The 22,574-nt window shown below is 44.3% G+C and overlaps 1 protein-coding gene across 1 annotated transcript; it reads right to left on the reverse strand.

The window, feature by feature from the left end:
- Positions 1–19,136: 19,136 nt before the first annotated feature.
- LOC119703536 (vitelline membrane outer layer protein 1-like) lies at positions 19,137–21,194 on the reverse strand. Its single transcript, XM_038143543.1, has 4 exons — positions 21,191–21,194; positions 20,644–20,759; positions 20,102–20,199; positions 19,137–19,422 (listed from the first exon to the last, which is right to left on the reverse strand). The coding sequence occupies exons 1-4, from the start codon at positions 21,192–21,194 to the stop codon at positions 19,137–19,139; spliced, it is 504 nt and encodes a 167-aa protein (XP_037999471.1).
- Positions 21,195–22,574: the final 1,380 nt, after the last annotated feature.

Here is a 22,574-nt window from a genome sequence, read left to right on the forward strand (position 1 = left end):
AGCAGGAGGCCTCTGGCAGGAACAGGCTTCAAGACAATCCAGAGAAGTTCTGTTGAGTGGAAAGGGCAGATTGATTCAGCAGTATTGATAAGCGTGTGCATCCTGGTGAATGTAAGTTAGCACTGAAGCTGTGAGCTGGTCTCTGTCTGCCTCAAGTCATTAAATGAAATAGGCTTGATTTTAAAAAACAGCAGTGTGGTGCAGCAGAAACCTTGGGCTGCTGGGCAGGAGGGCTCTTTGTGTTACTTTGAGCCTCTCAGTCAGACAGGGTGCATCCTGGGAAAGTCCCTTATTGTTCTGTATTGCTTAGGATGACATGTTTAAATAGCAGAAAATGAAGTGGGTTTCATTTAAAGAAAGCTGTGAGCATCTGCCACAAATCCTTCCAGCAATGCAACACCACTCAGAAATGGCAAATTTACCCCTGGATGTACTGGAGCAATTTTTTCCACTTTCCAATTATTTCCCTTTCAGATGTGCCATTTCTGGTCTATGCTCACCTATCCCTCTTCAGATGGCATCCACAAGGTGTCTCAGGCTTCCCTCCCAAATGAAGGACCATGCTGTGACAGTCTGGGGCAGCTGGAGGGGCTTCCACCAGCCAGGCTGCCTGCACAGGGACAGGGCAGAGCATCTCTGCTGCCATGGAGAGCTGTGACACAGATGAATGGATCAGACACTCACTTATTTTTCACCTAGTGCAAAAGGCTGTCACATACTTGTCTCAAGGTCACCGGTGTCCCACTCCACCTGATGCTTCTCATCAGAGGAGAGAGCTGAGGAATTCTGCTGTGATTAATAACCTTATCCATCCCCTTGAGCTTATTTTTTTCCCTCCATTTTTAATTTTATGTTCTGCTTACCAGCTGCTCTTGCTCATTAAAAAAACAAACCCTCTCTAGATCTCATTAGCACCATATGTCTGCTGGTTATTTGAGAAATGAACGCAAAATATATTTAAAGGATTAGTCAAACCATGATAGGCAAAAGGACTGAAAGGCAAAAAGCTAAGGAGATGCTGTTAGACTCTGTCTTCTTGCTGTTACTCTTGCTGTCCCCAGCTAAACCCAATCCAACTCCCCACCACAATCCTCCCTCCCTGCTCCACCAGTGCTTCCATAGACACAATGAAACTACAGCCGTGTCTCTGGCTCTCAACAGAGGGTTTTTTTTCTCCTCACTGCTTCTTCAGGGAAGTTACCAACGACCCAAAACCAGCTTTCAGACAGGAGCCAAGAACTAGTGTTCATTTGAGACAGTTGTTCCTAAAACTTGCAAAATTTCTCAGGGCTGCTCTGAAGCTCTGTCCAGAAACCTGTGCAGCAGAAAACACAGCTGGCTGCTGTTCTCTGCTTTCCCCCTGACAACCCTCAGCGCATGCTGTCTGAAGCACTCCTCTTCTGAAATCCCCCTATTGCTCCACAACCAAACATATTTATTTAATTTAAACTGTGAACAGAGATAATCACTTTTCTTTGAGGCATAATAAGGCAAAAGGTCTAACCTATAGGTCTCTCTCCAAGAGCTTCTGTCATGCAACAAATCCCATTCCAGTATTTATAAATTCAGTCTGCATCCCAATACCCTGATTGGTAAAGAAGAATATAAACAGCCGAGAATTTGGCTTGTCTTAACGCCTCTGCACTTCTTCTGAGAGTGTGACATCTCATCTGATGTGCATTACCTCCAGCAACACACGATCCCTTGGCAAAATGAACGTGTCCAGATTTCTTAGACAATCTATTACCATCAGACTCAGAAGCAGCAGAGCCGCTGAGTGATGCTTTTACAGCACTGGCGTTGAAATTCTTTGTTTAATGCAGACCTACGAACGGCTGCGCTGACAGGAATGAAAATCTGTATGTTTATGTATAGATTCACGGAAAAATTTTAATATGCCAGACTATATATTTCCTCTGGCAATTTAATCTGTAATATGAACAGCATTACCAATGAGGATCCTTTGGGTTTTTGTTTATTGTATTTCCATAGGAAAAAAATAGCGAGCGATTAATAGCCTGAGAAGAGACTTCCTGCCCAGAGGATACAGGGAACAGTAATGGCTCTAACTGGATCTTCTGCAACAGAAAATTTTGTTCATAGTAATAACAAAAAAACTTGCAGTTTCTCCTAAGAGGCTGAGCCTATGCTGGAGCTGGGTTATTTTTGTTTTTCCCAAAAACACACCTGGAAAAAACTGAAGCATATGAGTCACTAAAGATAATGCACAAAAATGTTGAAAAGAAAGGAAAAAATCCAATTCTTCTGATCAGTCAGCTTGCTGCACAGAGGACTTCTTACAATCCATTACAGGAAATTCATGTAGTAGATAGATGGTAATAGTTTAGGGGACTGGACAAAAGCAGTATGGTAGAAATAGCTTGCAGTGGGTGCTGCATGATTAATACAATGTTCATACTGGCCATGGGGGAAATTATAATATCTGGGTTTAATGGTTTATAGCATCAAATCTTCCTAAGGTTCACATAAAAAATATTTAATAGCTGGCTTGATTGATGTGAGGGAAAACTCCAAGTGCAATTTAATTATATTCAAAATATTTCAGACCATGTATTTAATTTCTTAGATGTACGATGTTTTCTTTATTGTTCCTATTACTCTCAGCAAGGTTTCACTAACCCTGCTTCAAACCAAGGGTGGAGACCTCTGACTTCTGCAGCTGACAGTGGGTGCCAGACCCATGCAAATATAGGGCTACACCCAGGCTCCCCTCTCCACTGCACCAGGGCCAGGTTTGCCTGGAGTGGGTCCAGGGGCAAGAAGCACCCCAGGACTGTGCTGCACATCCAATCACCCACCCCTGCTCCTGACTTCCTACTGATCCTGGGACTCTGCATCCTGGGAGCCAAACTCACCTGAACATCAGGCTCACCAGTCTGAAACCCAGCATCACCCATGGGTCCAGTAGAGCTCTGTGAGTGCTCTGGACTTCCTAAGAATTTCATAATGGGCAGAAAGGCCCCGTGTACTTTACCTTATTGCTCCTCTTGATAAAAGGATTGTTGCTTGCAAGAAGGAAAGCGTCACTATGTGGTGATGGTTGTTGGTTTTTTAAAAATAAGTCCATTTGGGGATTGAATTTTAGAGACTGTAATTTTAACTGTTTTGGGAAACCTGATACTTTGAAGAATGTGCTGAATAACTGCAGCATCAAGAACAGAAGTAGTTGACTTACGGCTCTCAGTACCAAGAGATCTGTCTGCACTCTGTTGCTAACAAAAGTGCATCTGTTGGTTCCTCCATGGGCAAACTGTGATGCAAAAGAGAGTACATTTTCAGTTTTTTGTTTCTCTAATCAGAATTTCAGGCCCAGATTCTCAAGGATGTCTAAGAATGACTAACTGTTCTGGATCACAGGGGACAAGGAGTCTGTGGTTTTATATAGTTGAGACTCGCATTTTATGACCAATCTAAGTTTCTGAGCAGCTGTCAATTAAATGTCATCTCCCTTCCCTTCCCTTCCCTTCCCTTCCCTTCCCTTCCCTTCCCTTCCCTTCCCTTCCCTTCCCTTCCCTTCCCTTCCCTTCCCTTCCCTTCCCTTCCCTTCCCTTCCCTTCCCTCCCTTTTGACACAACTATTTTATTCTCCCAGAATAAAAACCTGCACCATGGTGCATTTCCAGACACTCACAGCTTAGATGAATTTTTCCTTTACCCATCTTTGAAAACTGAAGGGCACTTGGGATGAAATTGGCAATGAAAGGCACTGAGTGTACCAAACCAGTATAAATCTGATATTAGAACAAAGATTAAATACCACTATTACCATGTGTCAACAGATTTATAGAAGTTTGTAAATTAAACTGGTGTAGCTGTAATTATGGAAAGAACTGTTCTGCCTTTTTAATATGCTCTTTCAAATTGACATGAACCCTACCAAAAATAATATTATTGAACACAAATAATGCATCTTCCAGGGGTTGCTGTGCTCAGAGGCCGTTTGGGGTCTTTTCTAAAAAGCTGCCCACTTCTCAGGAGGGAAGGGTAAGGACTTACTGTAGATTTCTGCTGAGATTCCTGCACCCAGGAATTGCAAGCACCCAGGCAAGTCTGCAAGATTCTGTTGTGATTCCATGTGTAGGACACTGATGGAAAGAGGGCATTAGCATGTGAAACCATTCCTTGGCAATGTAAACGAAGAGCAGAGTGCCTCTTGGTATCCATACTAATAGATCAGTTCAGCATAACACTGGCAGTTTATTTTCTGAACTGGCTGGCCAACAAAAATACGTTTACCATTTTCTTAAAAAAACAGACAAAAATAGCTTCTCTTGAGAGAAAGTCAGACCACTTCAAAAGGGTTTGTTCATTATGGTCCTGCAAATGTTAATATTTCTTTCATACACTAAAATTATTGCATTTATCTTGTTAGTGTGAAAATTAAGGCAAGCACCAAATCAATGCTGAATGCACAGATGTGTGGGTTTTGCACAGGTGATTTAATTCCTTACCTGGATTTAGTATTTCAGGGGAACCTGTGGCATAAAGCTGAAACTAGTTCATTCTACTAAGGTAGAGGTTAATGCTGTGGTGAATCTCAGAATGCAAATGTAAGGGCTCATATTCTCCTGTGCTGTTCCTGTAAATCCCTGATGACCTTCCTTGCAGTGCACAGGCAAGGACGTGCCTTGTCTTTATGCAGCAGAGATCCCAGCACAGAGAGTCTCTGGGTCAGGGACAGCAGGAGATTGATTTCAGCCTGCCTCTGATTAGGCTGCCCTATTTTCTGCATCTTCCACTCAAACCACTCCTTGGTATTTGTTGTACAAGGCTTACTGGCAAATAATGGTTAATTTTAAAGGGAAATGGCACCTTTAGCAGCAAATCATTCTTCTGGAAAACTGACCAGTCTATCTATTGACACCTTAGTGGTACTAATTTATTTTAATAAGTAGATTTTGCATTTCTGTAGCTGCCATAGATGTTGAGCTTAGTGAAGTGACAGGCAGTACACCCAACCAGCCTTTCTGCATGCGCCTCTGCTTGATGTGTGTGTCTAAACTGGGGACTTCCAACACAACAACTGACGACTGCAGCAAGATGAAATGAGGTCCCACTCCTTTTACTCACTGATCCAGAGAGTTTAAGTCCTTTTGGGAACAGTGGGTTCCCTCACCTCACCAGAGATGTCACAGTTCCTACAGGATATTCTTCTCCTCCTCGAGACTGGCAATCTGTGTTCAGCCAAAGTATTCCAGAGAAATATCCTGCTGATGTTGGGAGTCCTCCAGAGACCCTGTTCTTTCCCTGTCTGCCTGCTCTGATAGCTATTCATGTCAAGTTCATATCAGCACCTTATTTTTTCCTGCTCAAATTTTCCATCTTGACCATCCAGCTACTGTAACTCATCATATCTTCCTCTGCCCTGAGCTTAACGAGCCATTCACTGATATTTTCTTCCTTTCCAGGTCACAATCAAACAATGTTTCAGTTTTATTTCCAGCAGTCTGAACATCCCAAAACCTTTGAAGCTCCCACATTTCAGCATTTCCTCTACATATTACATCCCCTTTTTTTGGTGCTTTCTGTGTTTTCTGTGTTTCATGCTTTTCTGCATCCTTTATGAAGCCCGTGCTTTAGACTGCAGCATGTCCCTCCCCAAAAGCACCTTCAGAGACTGAAAGGACAGCAGAAGATCCTGGCTCAGATGACTACCATCCTCATAGTGAAGAATTTCTTCCTAATATCTAATCTAAACCTGCCCTCTTTCACCTTAAATCCATTGCTTGCTGTCCTCTAACTACATGCCCTTGTAAAGAGTTTCTTTCCAGCTTTCTCATAAGGTTTTGCTATATTTGTGCAGTTAAATTCTTTGAGCCAAATATTTGACTTACAAAAAAGATGACCACAATTGTTTACTGAGACAAATTAAAGTTTGAGCTGTTAAAGGACACATATTCCTACATGCTATTACAATTCCTGGACAGGATAATGTCTGGTAAAACACCAGCAACTGAGGAGCAGGGCTGTGAAACACAGACAGAGTATTACCAAAAGTTTTGGTGGCTCCATGTCTTCATCTTTGATATGGGGGCGATGCCTTGATATCTGATCTATGGCAGGGATTTTCCTGCTGGGCTCGGTGTGCAGGGAAGTCTGAGCACAGCAGATCACAGAAAATGTGAAGAGCAAAGGTGAAGAGCAGTAGCCCTGTGGTAGGACAGGAGAGGAGACTACCAGTGTGGTTCAGCAGCCAGAGCTGGAGGAATAGGAGGGGGGCTGGGACACAGTTGTACACTCAGTGGAGACCAACATCAGATACCAAGTGTTACATCAGATACCAAGTGTTAAAGCAGATCTTCCTTGCTATAATTTTTTGGCTGGAATGGCCAGAAGAGAAGATGGATCCTCATTTAAGAGAGAAAGAGGTGAGAAGTAAAGCACAGAAAGAGTACCCAGTGTACTAATGACATGTAAGTGACAGTGCATTTTGCAGAGCAGGGCTTAGAGCACAGTCTATAAAATCCTTGCCTAGTGCTTATCAGGCCTCATCACATCCAAATCACGTATTTCCATACAATTTGAATTCCTTCAACCTTTTTCCTGCAGCCCCATCTTACAGGTCTATTTCACATCAGCGTCCTTCTGCAGAAGAGCTCTGTATTGACAGACAGCCGTAGCAATCTGCAGCACATCATCCCTGATCAGAATCCCCTGCTGAACATACACACAGAGTGGTAGTACAAGTATAATATACAATATTGAGGAGAAACTGCTGCAGCACTTCCCAAGGTATTGTCCAACTGGTGAGCCCAGCAGGATGGCTGCTTGCAGGGGTCATGCATTTTGTACATGGTCAGTGTCTGTGATATCACGTGATTTGTGCTATCAGCTAAAACACAGCAAACTACTTCAAAACAGGTCAGGGATTTTGAAGAGCACTGTTTGCACACTCCTTTTTCACGATCCCCCAGCCCTAGCTGGAAGCACAACAGAGAGGAATCTCTCTCTGGACTGGGAAGTTAGATGTTTGCTGCTTTTCTTCTGTCCATTTAGACAGCCGGCGTTTGCACACTGACAAGGCAGCTCACAGGTCACAAGTTGCTCTGTGGTCAGAGTCGCTGATGACAAATGGATCAGTTCACAAGGTGGCAGCTGTTGCCATCAGGGCTCCAATGCTTCTCTCCTCAAAATGCCACTTGAGGGGGTGAAGGCAACAGCCTGGCAGAGCCAAGATGCCACAGTGATGCTCCTGCAGGTAAGGCAGGTTTTCAGCATGTTTCTTGCCCTTCCCAACAGTGCATTCTCCTCCTTCCCTGCAACAGCATGCAGAAGGAAACTTCTGCCTTTGGAGACCTTTTTCTTTTGCTGTACCTTGGTGAGTTCAGATGAATCTTATGGCCTCAGTGCTCCACAGGGTGACTAGTGGCTGGACTGCTGCCTGTGTTGGCACACAGCCATCATCTGCATGATTCAGGGCTCCAAGAGACAGAGTAAAGAGAGTGCAGGGTGAGTGATCACATGGATGGCATATCTCCAACTCCAGTGATGGGTAAATGGTTGCTTTTCTGCACGTGCTTAAAAGGACTGTGAATAAACCAACCAGTACTTCTTTTGAAGATCACCTGGAGATGATTATCATGGTCCACAAGAGAAAAATGCTGTAGGAAGCATTTGGTACCCTCATGGTGAGTGACAGAAAGAGTTCATGGAAAGAACTCTACTTCTACTCAGTAGAAGTCCAGAAAAATTAGCCAGGCTTTAAAGCATCCCCAAATCAAGCTCTAACCCAAACTGGTCCTTGGCTCACAGGCATTTAGCAGAGAGGCTCTTGGTGCCAAATCAACATTGGGTCAGAAAAGCAATATTCACTTCAGACTGCAACATCATAGTGAATAGTCATCTAAGCTGTGTCTCTAAACTGTTCTTTCCCAAGATGTTGGATTCCTAGGGGCCTTTGTCCTTTAATCTAAGCAGAAATTGCACTTCTTTGTGATTAATGTTGCTACAAAGAAGGAAAGTATGCATCCTTAGCACTCTGTAAGTTCTTGATATGTTAGGTTTGCCCAAGTGTGTCTAGGGTCTTTAAGGAAGCTGACAAGTGCTGCAGGCACTGACTGGTCTGTTTTGTCATAGGGACAGTGAACTTCCCTCCTAAGGTGGATCAAGATTTTTCCTCATAGCTCCACTCTTTTCTCATCTGAAAAATCTGACTAGGACTCCTCACCAGATCTGGAATGTCTCTGCAGTCCTATGTCTTGGGAGAGCTGGTGGCATCGCCCACCTCAGATGAAATTGTCATTCAGCTTTGGCCATTTGGATCAGCCAAAGCATGAGATCTGACTTGCAGCTTACCTGATTAATAGCTTTATCTTCATAGGTAACTCTAAAACTTGAAAGGGAGACATTGGCATTTGCATGCCTCTGGTCTTTAGTAAGGATTTAACTTCTACTTGGGGAGTTTTGTGATGTTTTTTCCTTTCTCTCACAATGCCAGGAGGTGGCATGCATTTGCAGCAATGCTAGAGAAGCACTTTCTAGCCTTCTGAGCTTTCCGTTCCTTGTTTAATTAGTGTACATATCTTACAGGACAATGGCTTCTCTTATTTCATGGTCTCTAGCGAAATTTGGGAGAAAGGTTCATAAGAACATGTCTCAGTGTCGTGGTTTGAGAGGAAGTGGGTTTTTGGGAGGTGGTAGTGGTCAAACCAATAGGTGCCCAGATGTGGATATTGGCACCTGGTTTGACCATTGAGGATATGGATCCGCCTCTGAGAACACAGGGGTTAAAAGCGAGAGCTCCCAGGGGATCGCTCTTCTTGGTTCCGGTGGATGGAGGAGTCAGACCTCCCCTGCCCAGCTCCGGGCTGGGCGGGGGAGGGGAAAGCCATGCGGCCGAGGGAGGTGGGCCGGAGCCTTGGGCAGAGGACGGGAGGCGATGGCTTGGATAAGAGTGAGTTCCCCACAGAGACGGAAGGGTGGAAGAACTCGGAGAGGCAGTGGGCAGCCCCCCTTTCTCAAAAGGGAGAGAGAGAGAGAGAGAGGTGCCAGTGCTACCTTGAAATTCGATAGCACTGGCCTGGCCAAGGAAGAGAAGTGGGGGGGCAATGGGTAGAGTGCCCAGCGGAGCCGGCGGAGCTAGCGTGGGAGTTCGAAATGAGCAGAGACTGTGATTTTAACCCTTCTGTGGGACGATGGAAAACCTTGCAAATGCTCATCCTCCGGGAGTTGAGGGAGGAGAGAAATGGATAAGAGGAAATGCGCAAGTGTGATGCAGAGTTGTGCAAGTGAAGAAGGACTGGGAGAAGTTGAGAAAATCCTAGGTGGAGGAGATGATGGAGTGGCTTTTGGCTGGACTTTTCTTGTATAGCCATGGATAGAACCTTTCCTGTAATACAGAGACTGCATTTTAGGGGGAGGCTGCGCCAAAGGAGTGATGTGAGCGGAGACGACAGGTGATGAAGTGATGGTGAGACCCCTCGGCCCCAGGGGGTGAAATATTGGGGGGGACTGGTGTCCCAAAGAGGTGAGAGACTGTCGTTCTCTTCTGGAACTCGGCAAGGCATCCTTGAAAGGGGAAACCCTAAAAGCAGCTCTGGTCCATGTGCAGTGGTGAGAGCACTGAACATGGAAGGAAGAAGTCACAACGTGTAGTTGCTGAGTGACGGGGATTTGCCTGTGGTAGCACAAGGAGGGCTCTTCTCTCCTCGATGAAATGAGAGGTGATTGTCGGAAGGGTGGAGATGGACTGAGTTGATTATCTGAAGGGTGATGGACTGGGAAGAGATCTAAAGTTCTGTGTCATTCTGCGGAAATTGAGTGGGGGGAGGAGAAATGTTTAAAAGGTTTCCATTCTGCTCTGTGTGTTAATTTTATTGTAGTTATGTGATAATAAAGTTTTTTTCATTGTTTTACAAGTGGAGGCCTGCTTTGCTCTGTCTCTGATCACATCTCACAGCGGACACCAGGGGAAGATGGGTTTTCATGGGGGCACTGGCATTGGGCCAGCGTCAAACCATGACACTCAGATACCCGCTTTTCATTACACATATCACAAAGCCATCAAAATCTGTGGCTGTGGCCTGCATTTGCCTGCATCCAGAGGTGATGCAGTGAGGCAGTGCCATTCCTAGCTGGTGCATCCATCCCAGCACAGCAGAGAGCCTGGCTCTCTATATCACCACCAGTTTGACACTGCTCCTGCAGCATCACTGTCAGTGCTGACATCAAGGACACAGCTTCCAGAGCGAATGGAAACAGGACACTTGTCATGTTGTTGTATGAAATAATGCTCTAATTAAATTACTTCATTGTACTGTTCTTTATTCATCTCATGAAGCTTAGTCCCTCAAAGGACAATTATAATGCAGACTGCATACTATAAATATCTATGCAAAAAGACCACAGGTGTCCTTGGGAAGAGGAGTTAAAACTATAATTGCCTATTCACTCCTGGTTTTCCTGCAACTTTTATGCCATAATTTCTTCCACTGATTTTTTGAACATCATCAAAGACACTGCCTCACTACCCACCGTTGCCTGTCCATGTTTTTCCTGTAGTGATTGACTCTAGGCTATTTGAGAACAGGATGGTTTCTCACAGTGGGAACACACATAACACATCTAACAGTACTACCCACAGCTACCCTCTGATACCTGCAGCTCAGGTGACAAACACCACTTCAGAGGCTCACACTGCTCCAGCGTATGGATCAGGCTCAACCAGCTTAGACTCCTACCGCAGTACAACCTCTGGTCTCACCTGCTGAGGCCCTGCACAGGTGGTAAAGGAACCCTTCTCCTGCTGCAATAGCTCACAAGCATCCAATCGGTCCGACCACAGGAATTCCCATCCTCTATTTGTTCAGGGATTGCTTTTGCCATACCTCCCTCCATGCAACACAGGGCTTGGGGTCTTCCCTTCATCCTACCCGATGCTGTGTGGTGGGTTCAGCTCCTCCATCAGTCCCCTCTCCTTGAGGTTCAACAGTTTGACTGGAACATAACCCTGGCAGAGATGTGTAGGTCATCCCTGTAGAGTTCCCAACAAGCTCCTAGGATACCCTGGCCTTGTGAGAGCAAATCTGTATCAACTGCCAACCTGCCTGGGACTTTCTGACATAAAGCTATCTTGAACTACAGTTTAAATTAATTGATTTTTTAAAAAAATAAAAACCCAAAATTTCAGGAAGTAACTCTTGGAGGCAAGTATGGGGACATGAAACAATAGCTCATCTCACAGCTGTTTCTCAACCTGTTTTAGCTTCCAGACAGTGTTTGTGTCCCCTCTCAAGCCCTGCTCACTCCCATTTTACAGAGTCCTCATGAGCTGGGTGTCACCCCCAGGATGAAGGAGGACAGCTCTAACAAGAGCTGCTCGCTCCCTCCTTCTCTCCCCATGCCAGGAGCATGAAAGGGACAGCCCTTCTCCCTCCCTCCCTGTCTGCTCTGCCCCAAGGAAAGCATGCAGGACAGCCAGTGAAGTGGGGAGGGAATTTGCCCCATGGAAGCAGAGAGTCCCCAGAGCAGCTGCCTTTCCTCAGGTCTCTACCAGCCAGTCCTGCTTCAGCTCAGCTGGGAAGGCACTGAGTTCACTCACAGGGATGTAATGAGAGCTGACAACTGTTCCGTGCTCCCACATTAAGTGGAGATGATGCAGAGTCTGGGAATTTTGTGTCCAGCTCTTGATACCCGCCTGGCTCCTGGCTGTGGACAAGGCCATCTGCTTTGCAGAGAGCCCCCAGTATCTGGGGGCCTGTGACCAAGCCATCAGTGGTCATTAATACCCATTGGTCATCCACAGCCAGCAGCCCTGAATTAGCTCCTTGGAAGATGTTTCTTTCTCTGCCTGGGTTGTATAACCTAACTACAAGCTGAAAGAACTGCATTTTACCCTTTAAACGGAGAACAAACAGGGTTAGGTTATTGCTAAATATCAGACCTGTTTCCATTACAGAAGCAGAAGACAAGGACATTGTCACTGATGGACTATAAATTACAGGTGTCTATATTCACTGAGGTAAGTTCCACCTGAGGGCACTGCAGTTCATATATCTGTCATTCATAATAAATAATTCTAGCAAGCAAATTTAGCCCAACACCTGCTTCTGTTTAATTTTAAGTGTTTAAAGTGACAAAACTGTCCTTGCACCTGCATTAAACTTCTGTTCAGTTGCTTAAATGAATTACAGCAGCACTGCATATTTAAACTCCAAAAAACCCCAAAAACTTCATATAGTGTTAATTAGATGAATCATTATAGTTTTATCCAGATTTTATTTCAACTTGCTCTGCTCACGTTCTTGAAGACACTAAAAGAGCAGGCAGGATTAAACAGATATCTGTAAGAGGTCATCCTCCTAGTGAATTAGTAGAATCATTAAGGTTGGAAAAGACCTCTAAGATGATCAAGTCCAACCTTCGACCAAACTCCATCACCCAAATAACCACAGTGCTAAGTGCCACGTCCAGCTCTAACAAGAGTCCAGTGGCAGGTTTCTTGAACACTTCCAGGGTTGTGGACTCCACCATGTCCCTGGGTAGACTGTTCCAGTGCCTGAGCACCCTTTGGAAAAAATTCTTCCTGATGTTCAACCTGAACATCCCCTGGCCCAACTTGAGGACATTTCCTCTTGTCCTGTCCCTGGCTGCCTGGGAGAAATGACTGATCCCTACTTGGCTACAACCTCCTTTCAGAGAGCAATAAGGTCCCTTCTGAGCCTCCTTTTCTCCACACTAAAGGAGGTCTTCAGCCCTGACCTAGGAAAGTAAGTGGGGTCTCCTAAACTGCTAAGAGAAGTGGGGTGAAACTGCACAAGAGGAAACACACTGTTAGGATAAATCCTTCTGCCCAGAGAATCCCTGCTGCATACTGGTAGTCCCAACTGTGAAGGAGAACATTTAAAACTCATCATGAAGAACACTTGAAAATGTACAACTGAAAGCAATATAGGCCTGGGGAAGAGATCATCAGCATAGCTATTGTTTCTGTTCTCGTGGGTTTTGCACTCTCCAACATGCTTAGGGAAGCACAATTAAGGTCTTTCCCACCCAGCTCACACAGTTCAGTAAGGTTTCTCTAGAGTTTTTTAAAACTGAACTTGCAGGGAAATGGGATTCCAGAAAACGTCTGAATGCTGCAAGGCAATTCTGCTGTGTGGGATTTAAACTTATTTTGCCCCATGTGAGAAACTTGACTGGGCGACAACTGTGGCATTCCTTTTGTCAGCATAAAAAATGATTTGACTGTTCACTGTGTGTATTTTCCAGGTCTGTGAAAGCTTTTGGGGATTATGCTGGAGGAAAGATTTAGTTATGTTTCTATGGAAACCATAACACTTATATAAAAGTCTGCTTAACAAGCAAGAGTGTGACACTGTATCTCATTCAAGGTGAGCCACCTCTGAGGTGACCCATTGATAAACTTCCAGCTGGGTTTTAAAGCCCAGGAGGACACCAGTGGATTTCTTACACCTCTAATAGGAATGAGACTCAGCAGGTACTGCTGGATAACTACTTAGCACCGTAGCATGGGTGTTATAATCTCACATGGAAAGTTGCAGTCATTTGGTTGGACTTGAAAGGAAATTTTTCATCAGGCTGTTTATACACTAATGATTCCTAAGTTTATGTCTTTTTTACTTCTCCCCTACTTCAGAGATGTGCAACTTCACTGGCATGACCAGAGGTGAAACCCAGTTATGGTTTTTTTTCCATAAACACTGATGTGTTCCCAGATATTTGTTTGAAAGAACCTAGACATAGAAGTGATATTTTCTTCATTTAGGTACTACTTTTCCTGAGATGAAAGTGTCCTTTAAAATTAGAAAAGCTTTGTCCTCTTGACACTGCTCTTCCTAGCAAGCACACAGAAGCTGCTGTCACAGTGAAGTACAAACACTGTAGCTAGCAGGAGACAAAATTTATTTTTGTCTTTTCTCCTCAGAAAAGAACATGCTCAAATCAACTTTTAGAATCTATTTCATGTTTTCAATTGACAGCACTTCTAGCCATGTTGTGGATTCTATAGCAATAAACTAGAATTACTAAATGTGGTCTTATTTGATAAGTGGCAAAAGCTGAGACAGAAAGTTGCTTTTTAAATTACTTTTGGTTATCTCACTATAAAAAGTTCACTGGCATAAAAATTGGTGCAAGGATTGAAGGTCATTCTAGGCACATCATCAGATTGGGGAATTAATCTTTTAATCTACTTCTACTACTTGCAAAAGTGAAATTGGTTAAATTATTTTTGAATGCATGAAGGGACTCCTTTAGGGTAAGAGTGGCCCTTTCTGGATTTCAATGAAGCAGTGATGTACAGTTTTGTCCGTGGGCTTCTAAGTCATTCATGGACAGAATGCTCCCCCTGAGAAAGAGAACAGCAGAAACACAAAGGGGATGTCTTGGGCCTCTTCAGGACCTGATCCTGAAATGACTCCCACAGTAACCTGACTTCTCATACTGTCCTGTCCCCTCTGAAAATGTTCTTTTTCACAAACTGAATTAATAAACTCCTGCACATGTTCCTGTGGCACTGTCACTTTTTTCCTTTTCTACACAGCACTAAAGAGGTCATTGGTGTCCCTTTTGATGGTTTATGTTCATTCAGAAATGCACCGAACTACCACTACCCCATTGCTACTGTTGAACTGGTTTTGAGTGATCAAAAAGAAATATCTGTTGGGGATTTCAAAAAAGCCTCTCTGTTGGTGAGGCCCAGATGATAGTAGAGCCAAATGTCACCCAGCTAGGTGGCCTGTTGCCAAAGCCACCAAGCCCCAGCAAGCAGTACAGAGTCAGTCTGTGTTGGAAGGGGTTACGAGGTGACTGATGTCTACCAAGTTTTGCTCCAGTAGAACATGGAAAGCTCAGGAAACACGCATCAAATCTCTGAGAAAGATTCTACATTATCTGCCCAGGAGCAATATGTTTTCTATATATCTAGTTTTGCTGCTAATCGTGTTTATGCATTGCCAGACAGCTCATGCGTTTCCCCCAGCTTTCTCTATTCCTTCTTCCTGCCAGGACAACAACTTCCAGCATTACTTTCTGGAGCCTGGACTGCCTTGGGAAGGCTCCCTTTCTGCAGAGATGAAGAAAGAGCAGGCAGGTACAAACCACGCAATAACTCCTCAGACAAAAAGTAAGGGTTCAAGCACAACCATAGATTTCAGTCCTGCATACCACACAGGCATGCCCACAGTGTTGCGGGGGAGCATGGAAGCCAGAATTCAATCCTTCATGAATAACCTCTGCAGAGTCCTGATGTTTTTCTTTTCACGATCCATAGGTTAATGTTCTCTGCTCCTCACATTCTGTAACATTTCCAAGTAATGATACTCAGAAAATTCAAAACCAGATGGTTTTAGTTGTTTCTTCGTTGGCAATCACACTAGTTAATTAGGGTTGGTTTTATGGGGCTGGAAAACTTGATAACTATGACAGGTTGAGCATGAGCTGCATGGTGCACTCATCATGTATAGTATTATCAATGAAATGTAGCTAAAGCATCTTCAAGTGTTTCCCCTGAATCTCACAAAAACTAAAAACTTAAGCCTCAGAGCACTTTTGATGGATGGAATGTCTATTTTCCTTGTGCAACAGGAACAATATGGCCATGATGGCTAGGATTTCTATGGTCATCTTTCTCAGAGGCAGACTCAAAGCTTGGTTCACTGGAGCACCATTAACAGCAGGTCTGGTCTTGGTCTGATTCAGTCTTATTCAATAGAACTGGCCTTCAAAAATCACTTCAGGAAAGCTCCAGGCCTGCTGCTTCTGCCAGTCTCTGTGGGAGCTGTACCACATATGCATGGATCAGTGGAAAACTCCTCCTTGCCTTCCCCTAGCCTACTCATGCTCCAGATCCAAAATTACCACATTATCAGTAGATTCATCCGTAGAGATGACTCTTGCTTGGTCCTTGGTGTTGCAACTAGTCCCACCAACATTCCACAGGGACTATGTGTTAGTTCTTTAGCATCATATTCCTGCCTTGTAAATGTGCCAGAGACACACAGTCACTTTTTTGAGTCATGCAGATGTAGCCACTCACAGATTCCAGCTACACACATTTTCAGCCACACTAGCTCCAGCACGCTTCGATGATCGTTTTATACCTTCATTTCTGGTATAAGAGTGATTTCTCCACTCTGAGTGAAGTAAATGCCTGAGACCTGCTTTCTAGTTTGTGTATGACCCATGTTTTGCAAGTGGACCATCAGAGGAGACCCAGCTGGTTCATCAATATTCAGATGATTAATAAATAGTCATTCAATTTTCAAGTTGCTGATAAGTACATAAGAAAGTATGTGAGGAGGAGATGGTATTGTGTTTTCCAAACATTTCTTGGAACAGGTCTCATTTGGAGTGTCTATTCACACTCTATTAGGAAGCTGTGTTACACCTGGCATAACAGGAAAGCATAGAAGATCAGTTTTGCTGGCACTGTGAATAATTCTTCCCACAGTGAAACCTCAAAACTTAACTGAATCATTCATTTGCAAAGAAAGAGCAGATGATCAGAGTCTTCCAGCCTGAATTACCCTCTGGAGAAGAAATGCACAATATGAAGCTCCAGTTTTCCATCATCTACATTCACATGTGCATACACATATATAGGAAAACAGATACTGCTTCTTGAACAAGTCACTCAAAAGAAATGCCATTCCTTCTTTCAAGCACTTCAGCTCAGTGGCATTGGTCATTCCAAAAATTAACTCTCTTAGAAACCTTCTCTTTATGGAGATGATGAACTACCTGATCTTTTTTCCACAACATAACTGGCTGCGCACACAACTTAGGTTTCACTCAGTATGTCTTTCACAAAAACACAACTTACTCACATGCTAGAACAAAAGCACTTGGAATGTCCTGTTGCCAGATTTGCTGGTGACACTGATCACGGAGTGTTATAGTATTAATACTTGATGGTTTTCGCTTGTCCAATGTGCTCTGGTGAAAGGTGACCGGCAGTTGGCCCTCTAAGACTTCTGTGGAATGCATGGAGCTGCCTCTGCCTCAGCAAGGGAATTCCCCAGGCTGTGGAAGATGATGCAGATAATCCTGTCACCACGATTCCTGCTCACTTTCATCAAATTAAGCCTGTTTTGCTTAGTGGAGCTATTTTTACTTTTATGTCCTCAAATATTGCCTCACTAATTATACAGAATGTCAGCTTGCAAGCTGAAATTACTCCTGTTTCACAGGAAAATGAAAGCCAAGCAACTAGATGCAAACTAAAATATGTTCTCTTGTGTGTGGACACTGCTAACTCCAGTTAACTGTGATTGCATCAGAATTTAGTTTTAGTTTAGTTTGGTTCCCCTTGTTAAAAAAAGGTTGTGATTTTAGGGTTGATTGTTTTCATTGTATTGTTGGGGTTTTTTTTGGCGGGGGGGGGGGAGTTTGTTTTGCCTTTTTTTTTTTTTTTGGCTAATTGCTAGAGCTGAGGGACTTATATGTTCAGAGAGAGCTGATAATATGATAAATAAGGATTTTTTCAGAAACTCCTAAATTGAGATGGAAGCTACAAAACAGTTCCTTGAAGCTAATAATCAGTATTTCAAGTGATGACTGGGCTGGTTTTACAAAATAAGCATTTCTTTAATAAAGCATTTGCACACTTAAAATGTCTGCAATCAAGAGGAAGGCAGAAAGCAGTTAAAGGATCATTTAGAAATACTAAATGTTAAAAAATAAGTCAAACCCTGAGATTAAACAAATCAGAACTATGAAAATTTGCAGCGGAAGGTCTGATTAGAAAAATTCACATTAATTATTTTTAAATAAAGTCATTCAAGAGCAGGAATTTTTCTGAGATTCTTCTTGCACTATGGAAGCTTTGCTGAAGTGCTTCAGTGGAAGGAAATACAGTTATTATTTGAGTACTTTTTGAGGTAAGCAACAGTAAGAAAAATCTGTATGCCTGAAGAGCCAGAGTGGTGATGGCTAGTATGTGTGTGCTAAGGAGAGGATGTGAACTGGCAGAAGGAACCTCCACCATCAGCTCTGTGCTGCTCCACGTGGCTGTGGTCCCAGACACAACATTCCCACAGCCCAACCCCAGCAGTCGCCTGGAGAATGCCAACATCATGCCCCTGTCTTTTTTCAAGCACACGAAGATGCATAATGCATTGCTTTGAGGAAAAAGCAACAGCTACACTTCCTAGAAGGTGCTCAGAGAGGCAGCAAGTCTTCTCAAGCTCTTGCCAGAGAGGCTTGGTGGCTTGACTGAGCATGATAATGATCTCCAAACATTATTTTTCCGTTTACTGAGAGTACATTCTTTACATCTAGCATATCAGGACAAGGTAATAACTTCCAGCTTACCCAGCAAATTGGAGCATAAAAAATGGATGAATGACATAGAGTTCATTTTTAGTTTGGATTCTCCCCCATACTATTTAAAGCATGAAGCCCAGAGGCAACAAAAAAAATCCAAGACTCATGAAAATGTTTTGCACTAGCAGCCAGGTGAGCCAGCAGAGCACAATGCAAAGCAGCAGCTAGGGAGGCCTGGGGAGCTACAACCCACCCAGGTGGTTCAGTGCCACACAGATGAACGCACAGTGTAAACACACTTTCTAGCCATGTTTCCTAAGGCAGGAGCTCAGGCAGGAGCTAACAGATTGCTTGCAAAAAGCATGTACAAATCTTGAGGCAATTCAAGCTAGGAGTGGGAGATGACAGCAAACCTTTGACACTTCTCATGAGCCCACTCAAACTTCTGTTTCACCCCACTTGTCTCTCATTACTCATTTTGGCTTTGGTCAGAAGCTTCAAATAGCCTCAAATTCCCATTCTTCCCTGTTTGTCATATCAACAGATCAAGTATGACTTCAAATAAGGGGAAAATGGGCAGACCAAACCTCAAAGAAACTGGCCAGTCAGAGAAAAAGAAAGTTGAGAAATCTGTCAGCTCTGAGCAATTGCTGTAGATTGAGCATTTCCACAGCAACATACCAGCAGTACATGATGCAATGATTTGGCTACGCTAACATAGCAGTAGCTGTAAAAGACATCATCATCTAAGGCATTGGCCAGAACAGCAAGATGCAAGCAGTCAAAACATCACAGGCATGTCCCAGGATAGAGCTAGAGCAAAGCCTTACTGATACTTCACTTGCTGTGGGATATAGGATGTGTAGGCAGTGAGGAAGGTGGAGCAAGTGCTCATTTGCAGCAGAAGAACTTCACGTTGTTGAGTGCTGTATCATCCTGAAGTCCCTGTGGGGGCTCTACCTTGGTCTGGAGACCACATATCTTGCAGCTGTTGGTCCACGGGCCAAAGCTGCCCCACGACAGTCCATCACCTACCAGCACAGCTTTGTCTGAGCATCTGAACTGGATGTTGTTCGCTGCAGTGTCATCACCTGCTCTTTGGGACTTCTCTGTTCTCAGTGAAAAGGAGATCAGGTAGCCTCCAGGGCAAACTTGGAAGCTGATCCAGGAACCCCACCTGACAAAAAGCAAGTGGAAAATGTCTGGGATCTGTGAGCTGCTGGGAAATGCTCCTTCTGCTTGTCATGCTGCTCTGAAGCTTAACACTTCTCTGACACAGCATCCTACTGCAGTTGGGGGCCCCCTACTTTCTCCTTTTGTTTTTCTTGCTTTCCAAAGATGTACTTTTCTCTTCTCTGATATCTCATCAGAAAAGCACCAGGAAGCCTGAGATTGGATATTTATGGTTCTGGTGGAAACTCCAAGGGCAGACTGAGCACATGTTTTATGATGCATCCCTGGCATGTGTGACAGGTGCACACCAGGCAGCTGGGAATGCAGCCAGAGGTGCAGTACTGTTCCCTGCAGCATGGCCAGGGCTTGGACCTGGCAGTGTCTAAATGCATGGTTCAAAACCTTTCCAAAGAAAGACTCTAACTCTGGGACCACACTTCAGGTGTTCACAGTGCTCTGCAGAAAATACAAGGCAAACAAAAAGTGGTAAAGTGGTGTAACCCTGTTTAATATACCCTCAAAATTAAAGAAAAACAACCCCTAACCACTTGTTTTAATTCACTATACTACAGCACTATGTATACAGCAAGTCAGAGAGAAGAGACCCCTGAAAATGGTGACACCCATGGGTGTTTTGTGAGCTGGTGCATGACAAACAGGAGAGAAACCACAGTGTCACTTACTCCCCCACCAAGGGCTCAATGGTTATTGAGTCATCCTGACAATGCAGGCGTATGCCATTCAGAGCCGTGTCATTGCTTCCAAACTGGTCGGGCTCCACCTGCAATGGAAGTCACACAGGGACTGAGGTAAAGGCAAGGGGCAAAGGACCCAGGGAAAGTCCTTTACATGCCTGTCATAAACAGTCCCACCTCCTTTCTGTAATGGGAAGGAGAAAACTACTTGGGAAGCACATTGGAAAAGACAGCTGTCACTGGGAAACCACCTAGCCCTTGTAATATGTTCTTTGTGTTTTCTAACGATTTCTGACCCAACAGGTAAGGCAGAGTCTCAGGACAGGCACTGGTGGTGGATGCCTCTCTCCCAGAATCTAGATTTTCACACCCACATGATTTCTCCCAGCAACATCAGCCACATGCAGACTTTACTGGTGTAGCTACAGTGGCAACACTTGCCAGAAGACTCATAGCTTTATGTACAGAGTATCATACTCAAGAAGAGGAAAAATCTGCAGAAAATTCTTAGGGACAGGAGAGAATTTTACCTTCAGCGCAAATCCATTGGCATATCCATGATGGCAGGACTGCCGGCTGCCCCACTTGCCCCAGTGGCCCCAGTTGGGCACAGAGAGGACAGAGGTGTAAACACGCACCCCTGTGCCTGGGGGACAGAGGAGGAACAGGATGAGTGTAGCTGGCATGAGGAACTTCATCTCCTGTGCTCTCCATCTGCTGAAGGAGAAGAGCTGGTGTATGGACTGGGGAATTTATACCCTTCCAAAGCTGCTTGTCTTTCCCTACCAGTCCATTGACAAACACCACTGGAACAATAGTTTCCACCCAGGCAGTGACACAGCACTTGCTGACCTGCTCACAGTGCCCATGAGGAGATCCTCTGGGAGTTCAGGAGCTGACATGGAGTAGATACTGTGGCCATGGGTGTATCCACCACCACTGAAGGGCTATGGGAACACCTGTGTGCTCCTTGCTGTGCTCATGATAGAAGCTTAATATGGATTTTTGCTTTTCTGCTTCTGGCCACGCAGATATTTGGCCATGGGAATGTTTGTCTTCTGAGAGTAACTGCCATACCCATTTTACCTCTTGCTATTTGGCAAGGAAGGTCAAACTAGATGAAGAAATATAAAGGATGTGGTCTGGAACAAAGAGCAAGTAAACTCAAGGCCTGTGTCTCCCAATACCTTCTGTTGAACAGGATTCCTGGGAATTTCAATGAATTAGGTAATTTATGGTTTTAATATCCTCCTTTTCAATAGTCCTTTTAATCTCAATAAAAAACTGTATGCTTTGCCTTTGCAGCAAGCTTAACCAAAGTCAGATATGCTGGGATGCCCACAGTGATTCTCAGGGCTAAGTGCCACTGGGGAAATGTAGAAAGGTGATACTGAGCCTGAGGACACCATCTTTGAGGATGTCATTATGCAGAGAGAGGTGAATTCAAAACCCTGGGAGATGAGATGCCCTTAACAGAGAGTTAACCAATGCTTCAGAGGGCCCTTGATGGGTCTTGCAGCATCTGGCAGAAGCTTTCTCTCAGTTCAACAGGCAAAGAAGGGAGAATACATTTTAGAGAAGTACCTTGATCCTCAGGATGTTAAAAAAAGATGAGGTGCCAAACCTTGAACTAACTGAAGACAAAGAATTTCCCTCTTCTAGGTTTCTCTTCCAATCCCTGTTCTGCTCTGTCTGTTCCTGTCCCACTAAAGGGTGATGATGCTTTTCCCATTCTTGACTCTGCATTCCTCTTGCACTTGTTAGTGGTCTGTACAGGTGGCAATATATGCAAATTAAGATGATGGGAAGCTTGATGATCCTCTTAGTGAAAGGCACTAAAAGAGCACAGCACGTGATGAAAGCCCAACCTGTTTTCCTTTTTAAACCAGATCTTTTGCTTTATTTCTCCAAAGGGATGTCGAAATCCAGAGGAGATGTGTATTCTCCCACAAGGACTGTGCAATCACATCTGGCAAACCAGGTGTGTTTGTTCAGGCAGGGTCACACAGTGGTTTGCCGAGGACACTCAGACCTGCCCTTGGCAGCAAATGGATGGAAAGGAGCAGAAGGAGTCAGAAGGAAATGGCTGGGACCTGGTTAAGGCTACAAAAGAAGGATTCCCTCCCATTTCTCCTTTGCTGGCCCTAAACCATCACCCTTGAACACTTCACCTCTAGCAGCAGTGATGCAGGTCCACAGCCTGGCAGGACCCATCTTCACTCCTCAGACTCTGCTCAAATAATAAGATTCCTGCCTTTTCCCATTGCCAGAGGAGGATGCTGGGGCACAGTAAGCCCACAGTGTGCATGGGAGCAGGACAAGGCAGGAGATGAGGCTGGCTTCAGGGATTTGGCCATGAGAAATTACTCCTGTGCAGAATTCACAGATCCAGGAGAAAACTCGAGCCCAAGAGGAGAACTATTAGAGGACTATTAGTCCAGGACCTGGGAAGGATCATTTT

This window comes from Motacilla alba, chromosome 1 (genome assembly GCF_015832195.1).
Source record: "Motacilla alba alba isolate MOTALB_02 chromosome 1, Motacilla_alba_V1.0_pri, whole genome shotgun sequence".
Lineage (NCBI taxonomy): Eukaryota > Metazoa > Chordata > Aves > Passeriformes > Motacillidae > Motacilla > Motacilla alba.

Excerpts from the sequence above, each read along its gene's own strand:
- LOC119703536 (XM_038143543.1), bottom strand. Across the intron at positions 20,200-20,643 it reads CCAATGGATTTGCGCTGAAG|GTGGAGCCCGACCAGTTTGG; the intron begins GTAAAATTCTCT and ends CTTCCATTGCAG. Across the intron at positions 19,423-20,101 it reads ATTGAGCCCTTGGTGGGGGA|GTGGGGTTCCTGGATCAGCT; the intron begins GTAAGTGACACT and ends GCTTTTTGTCAG.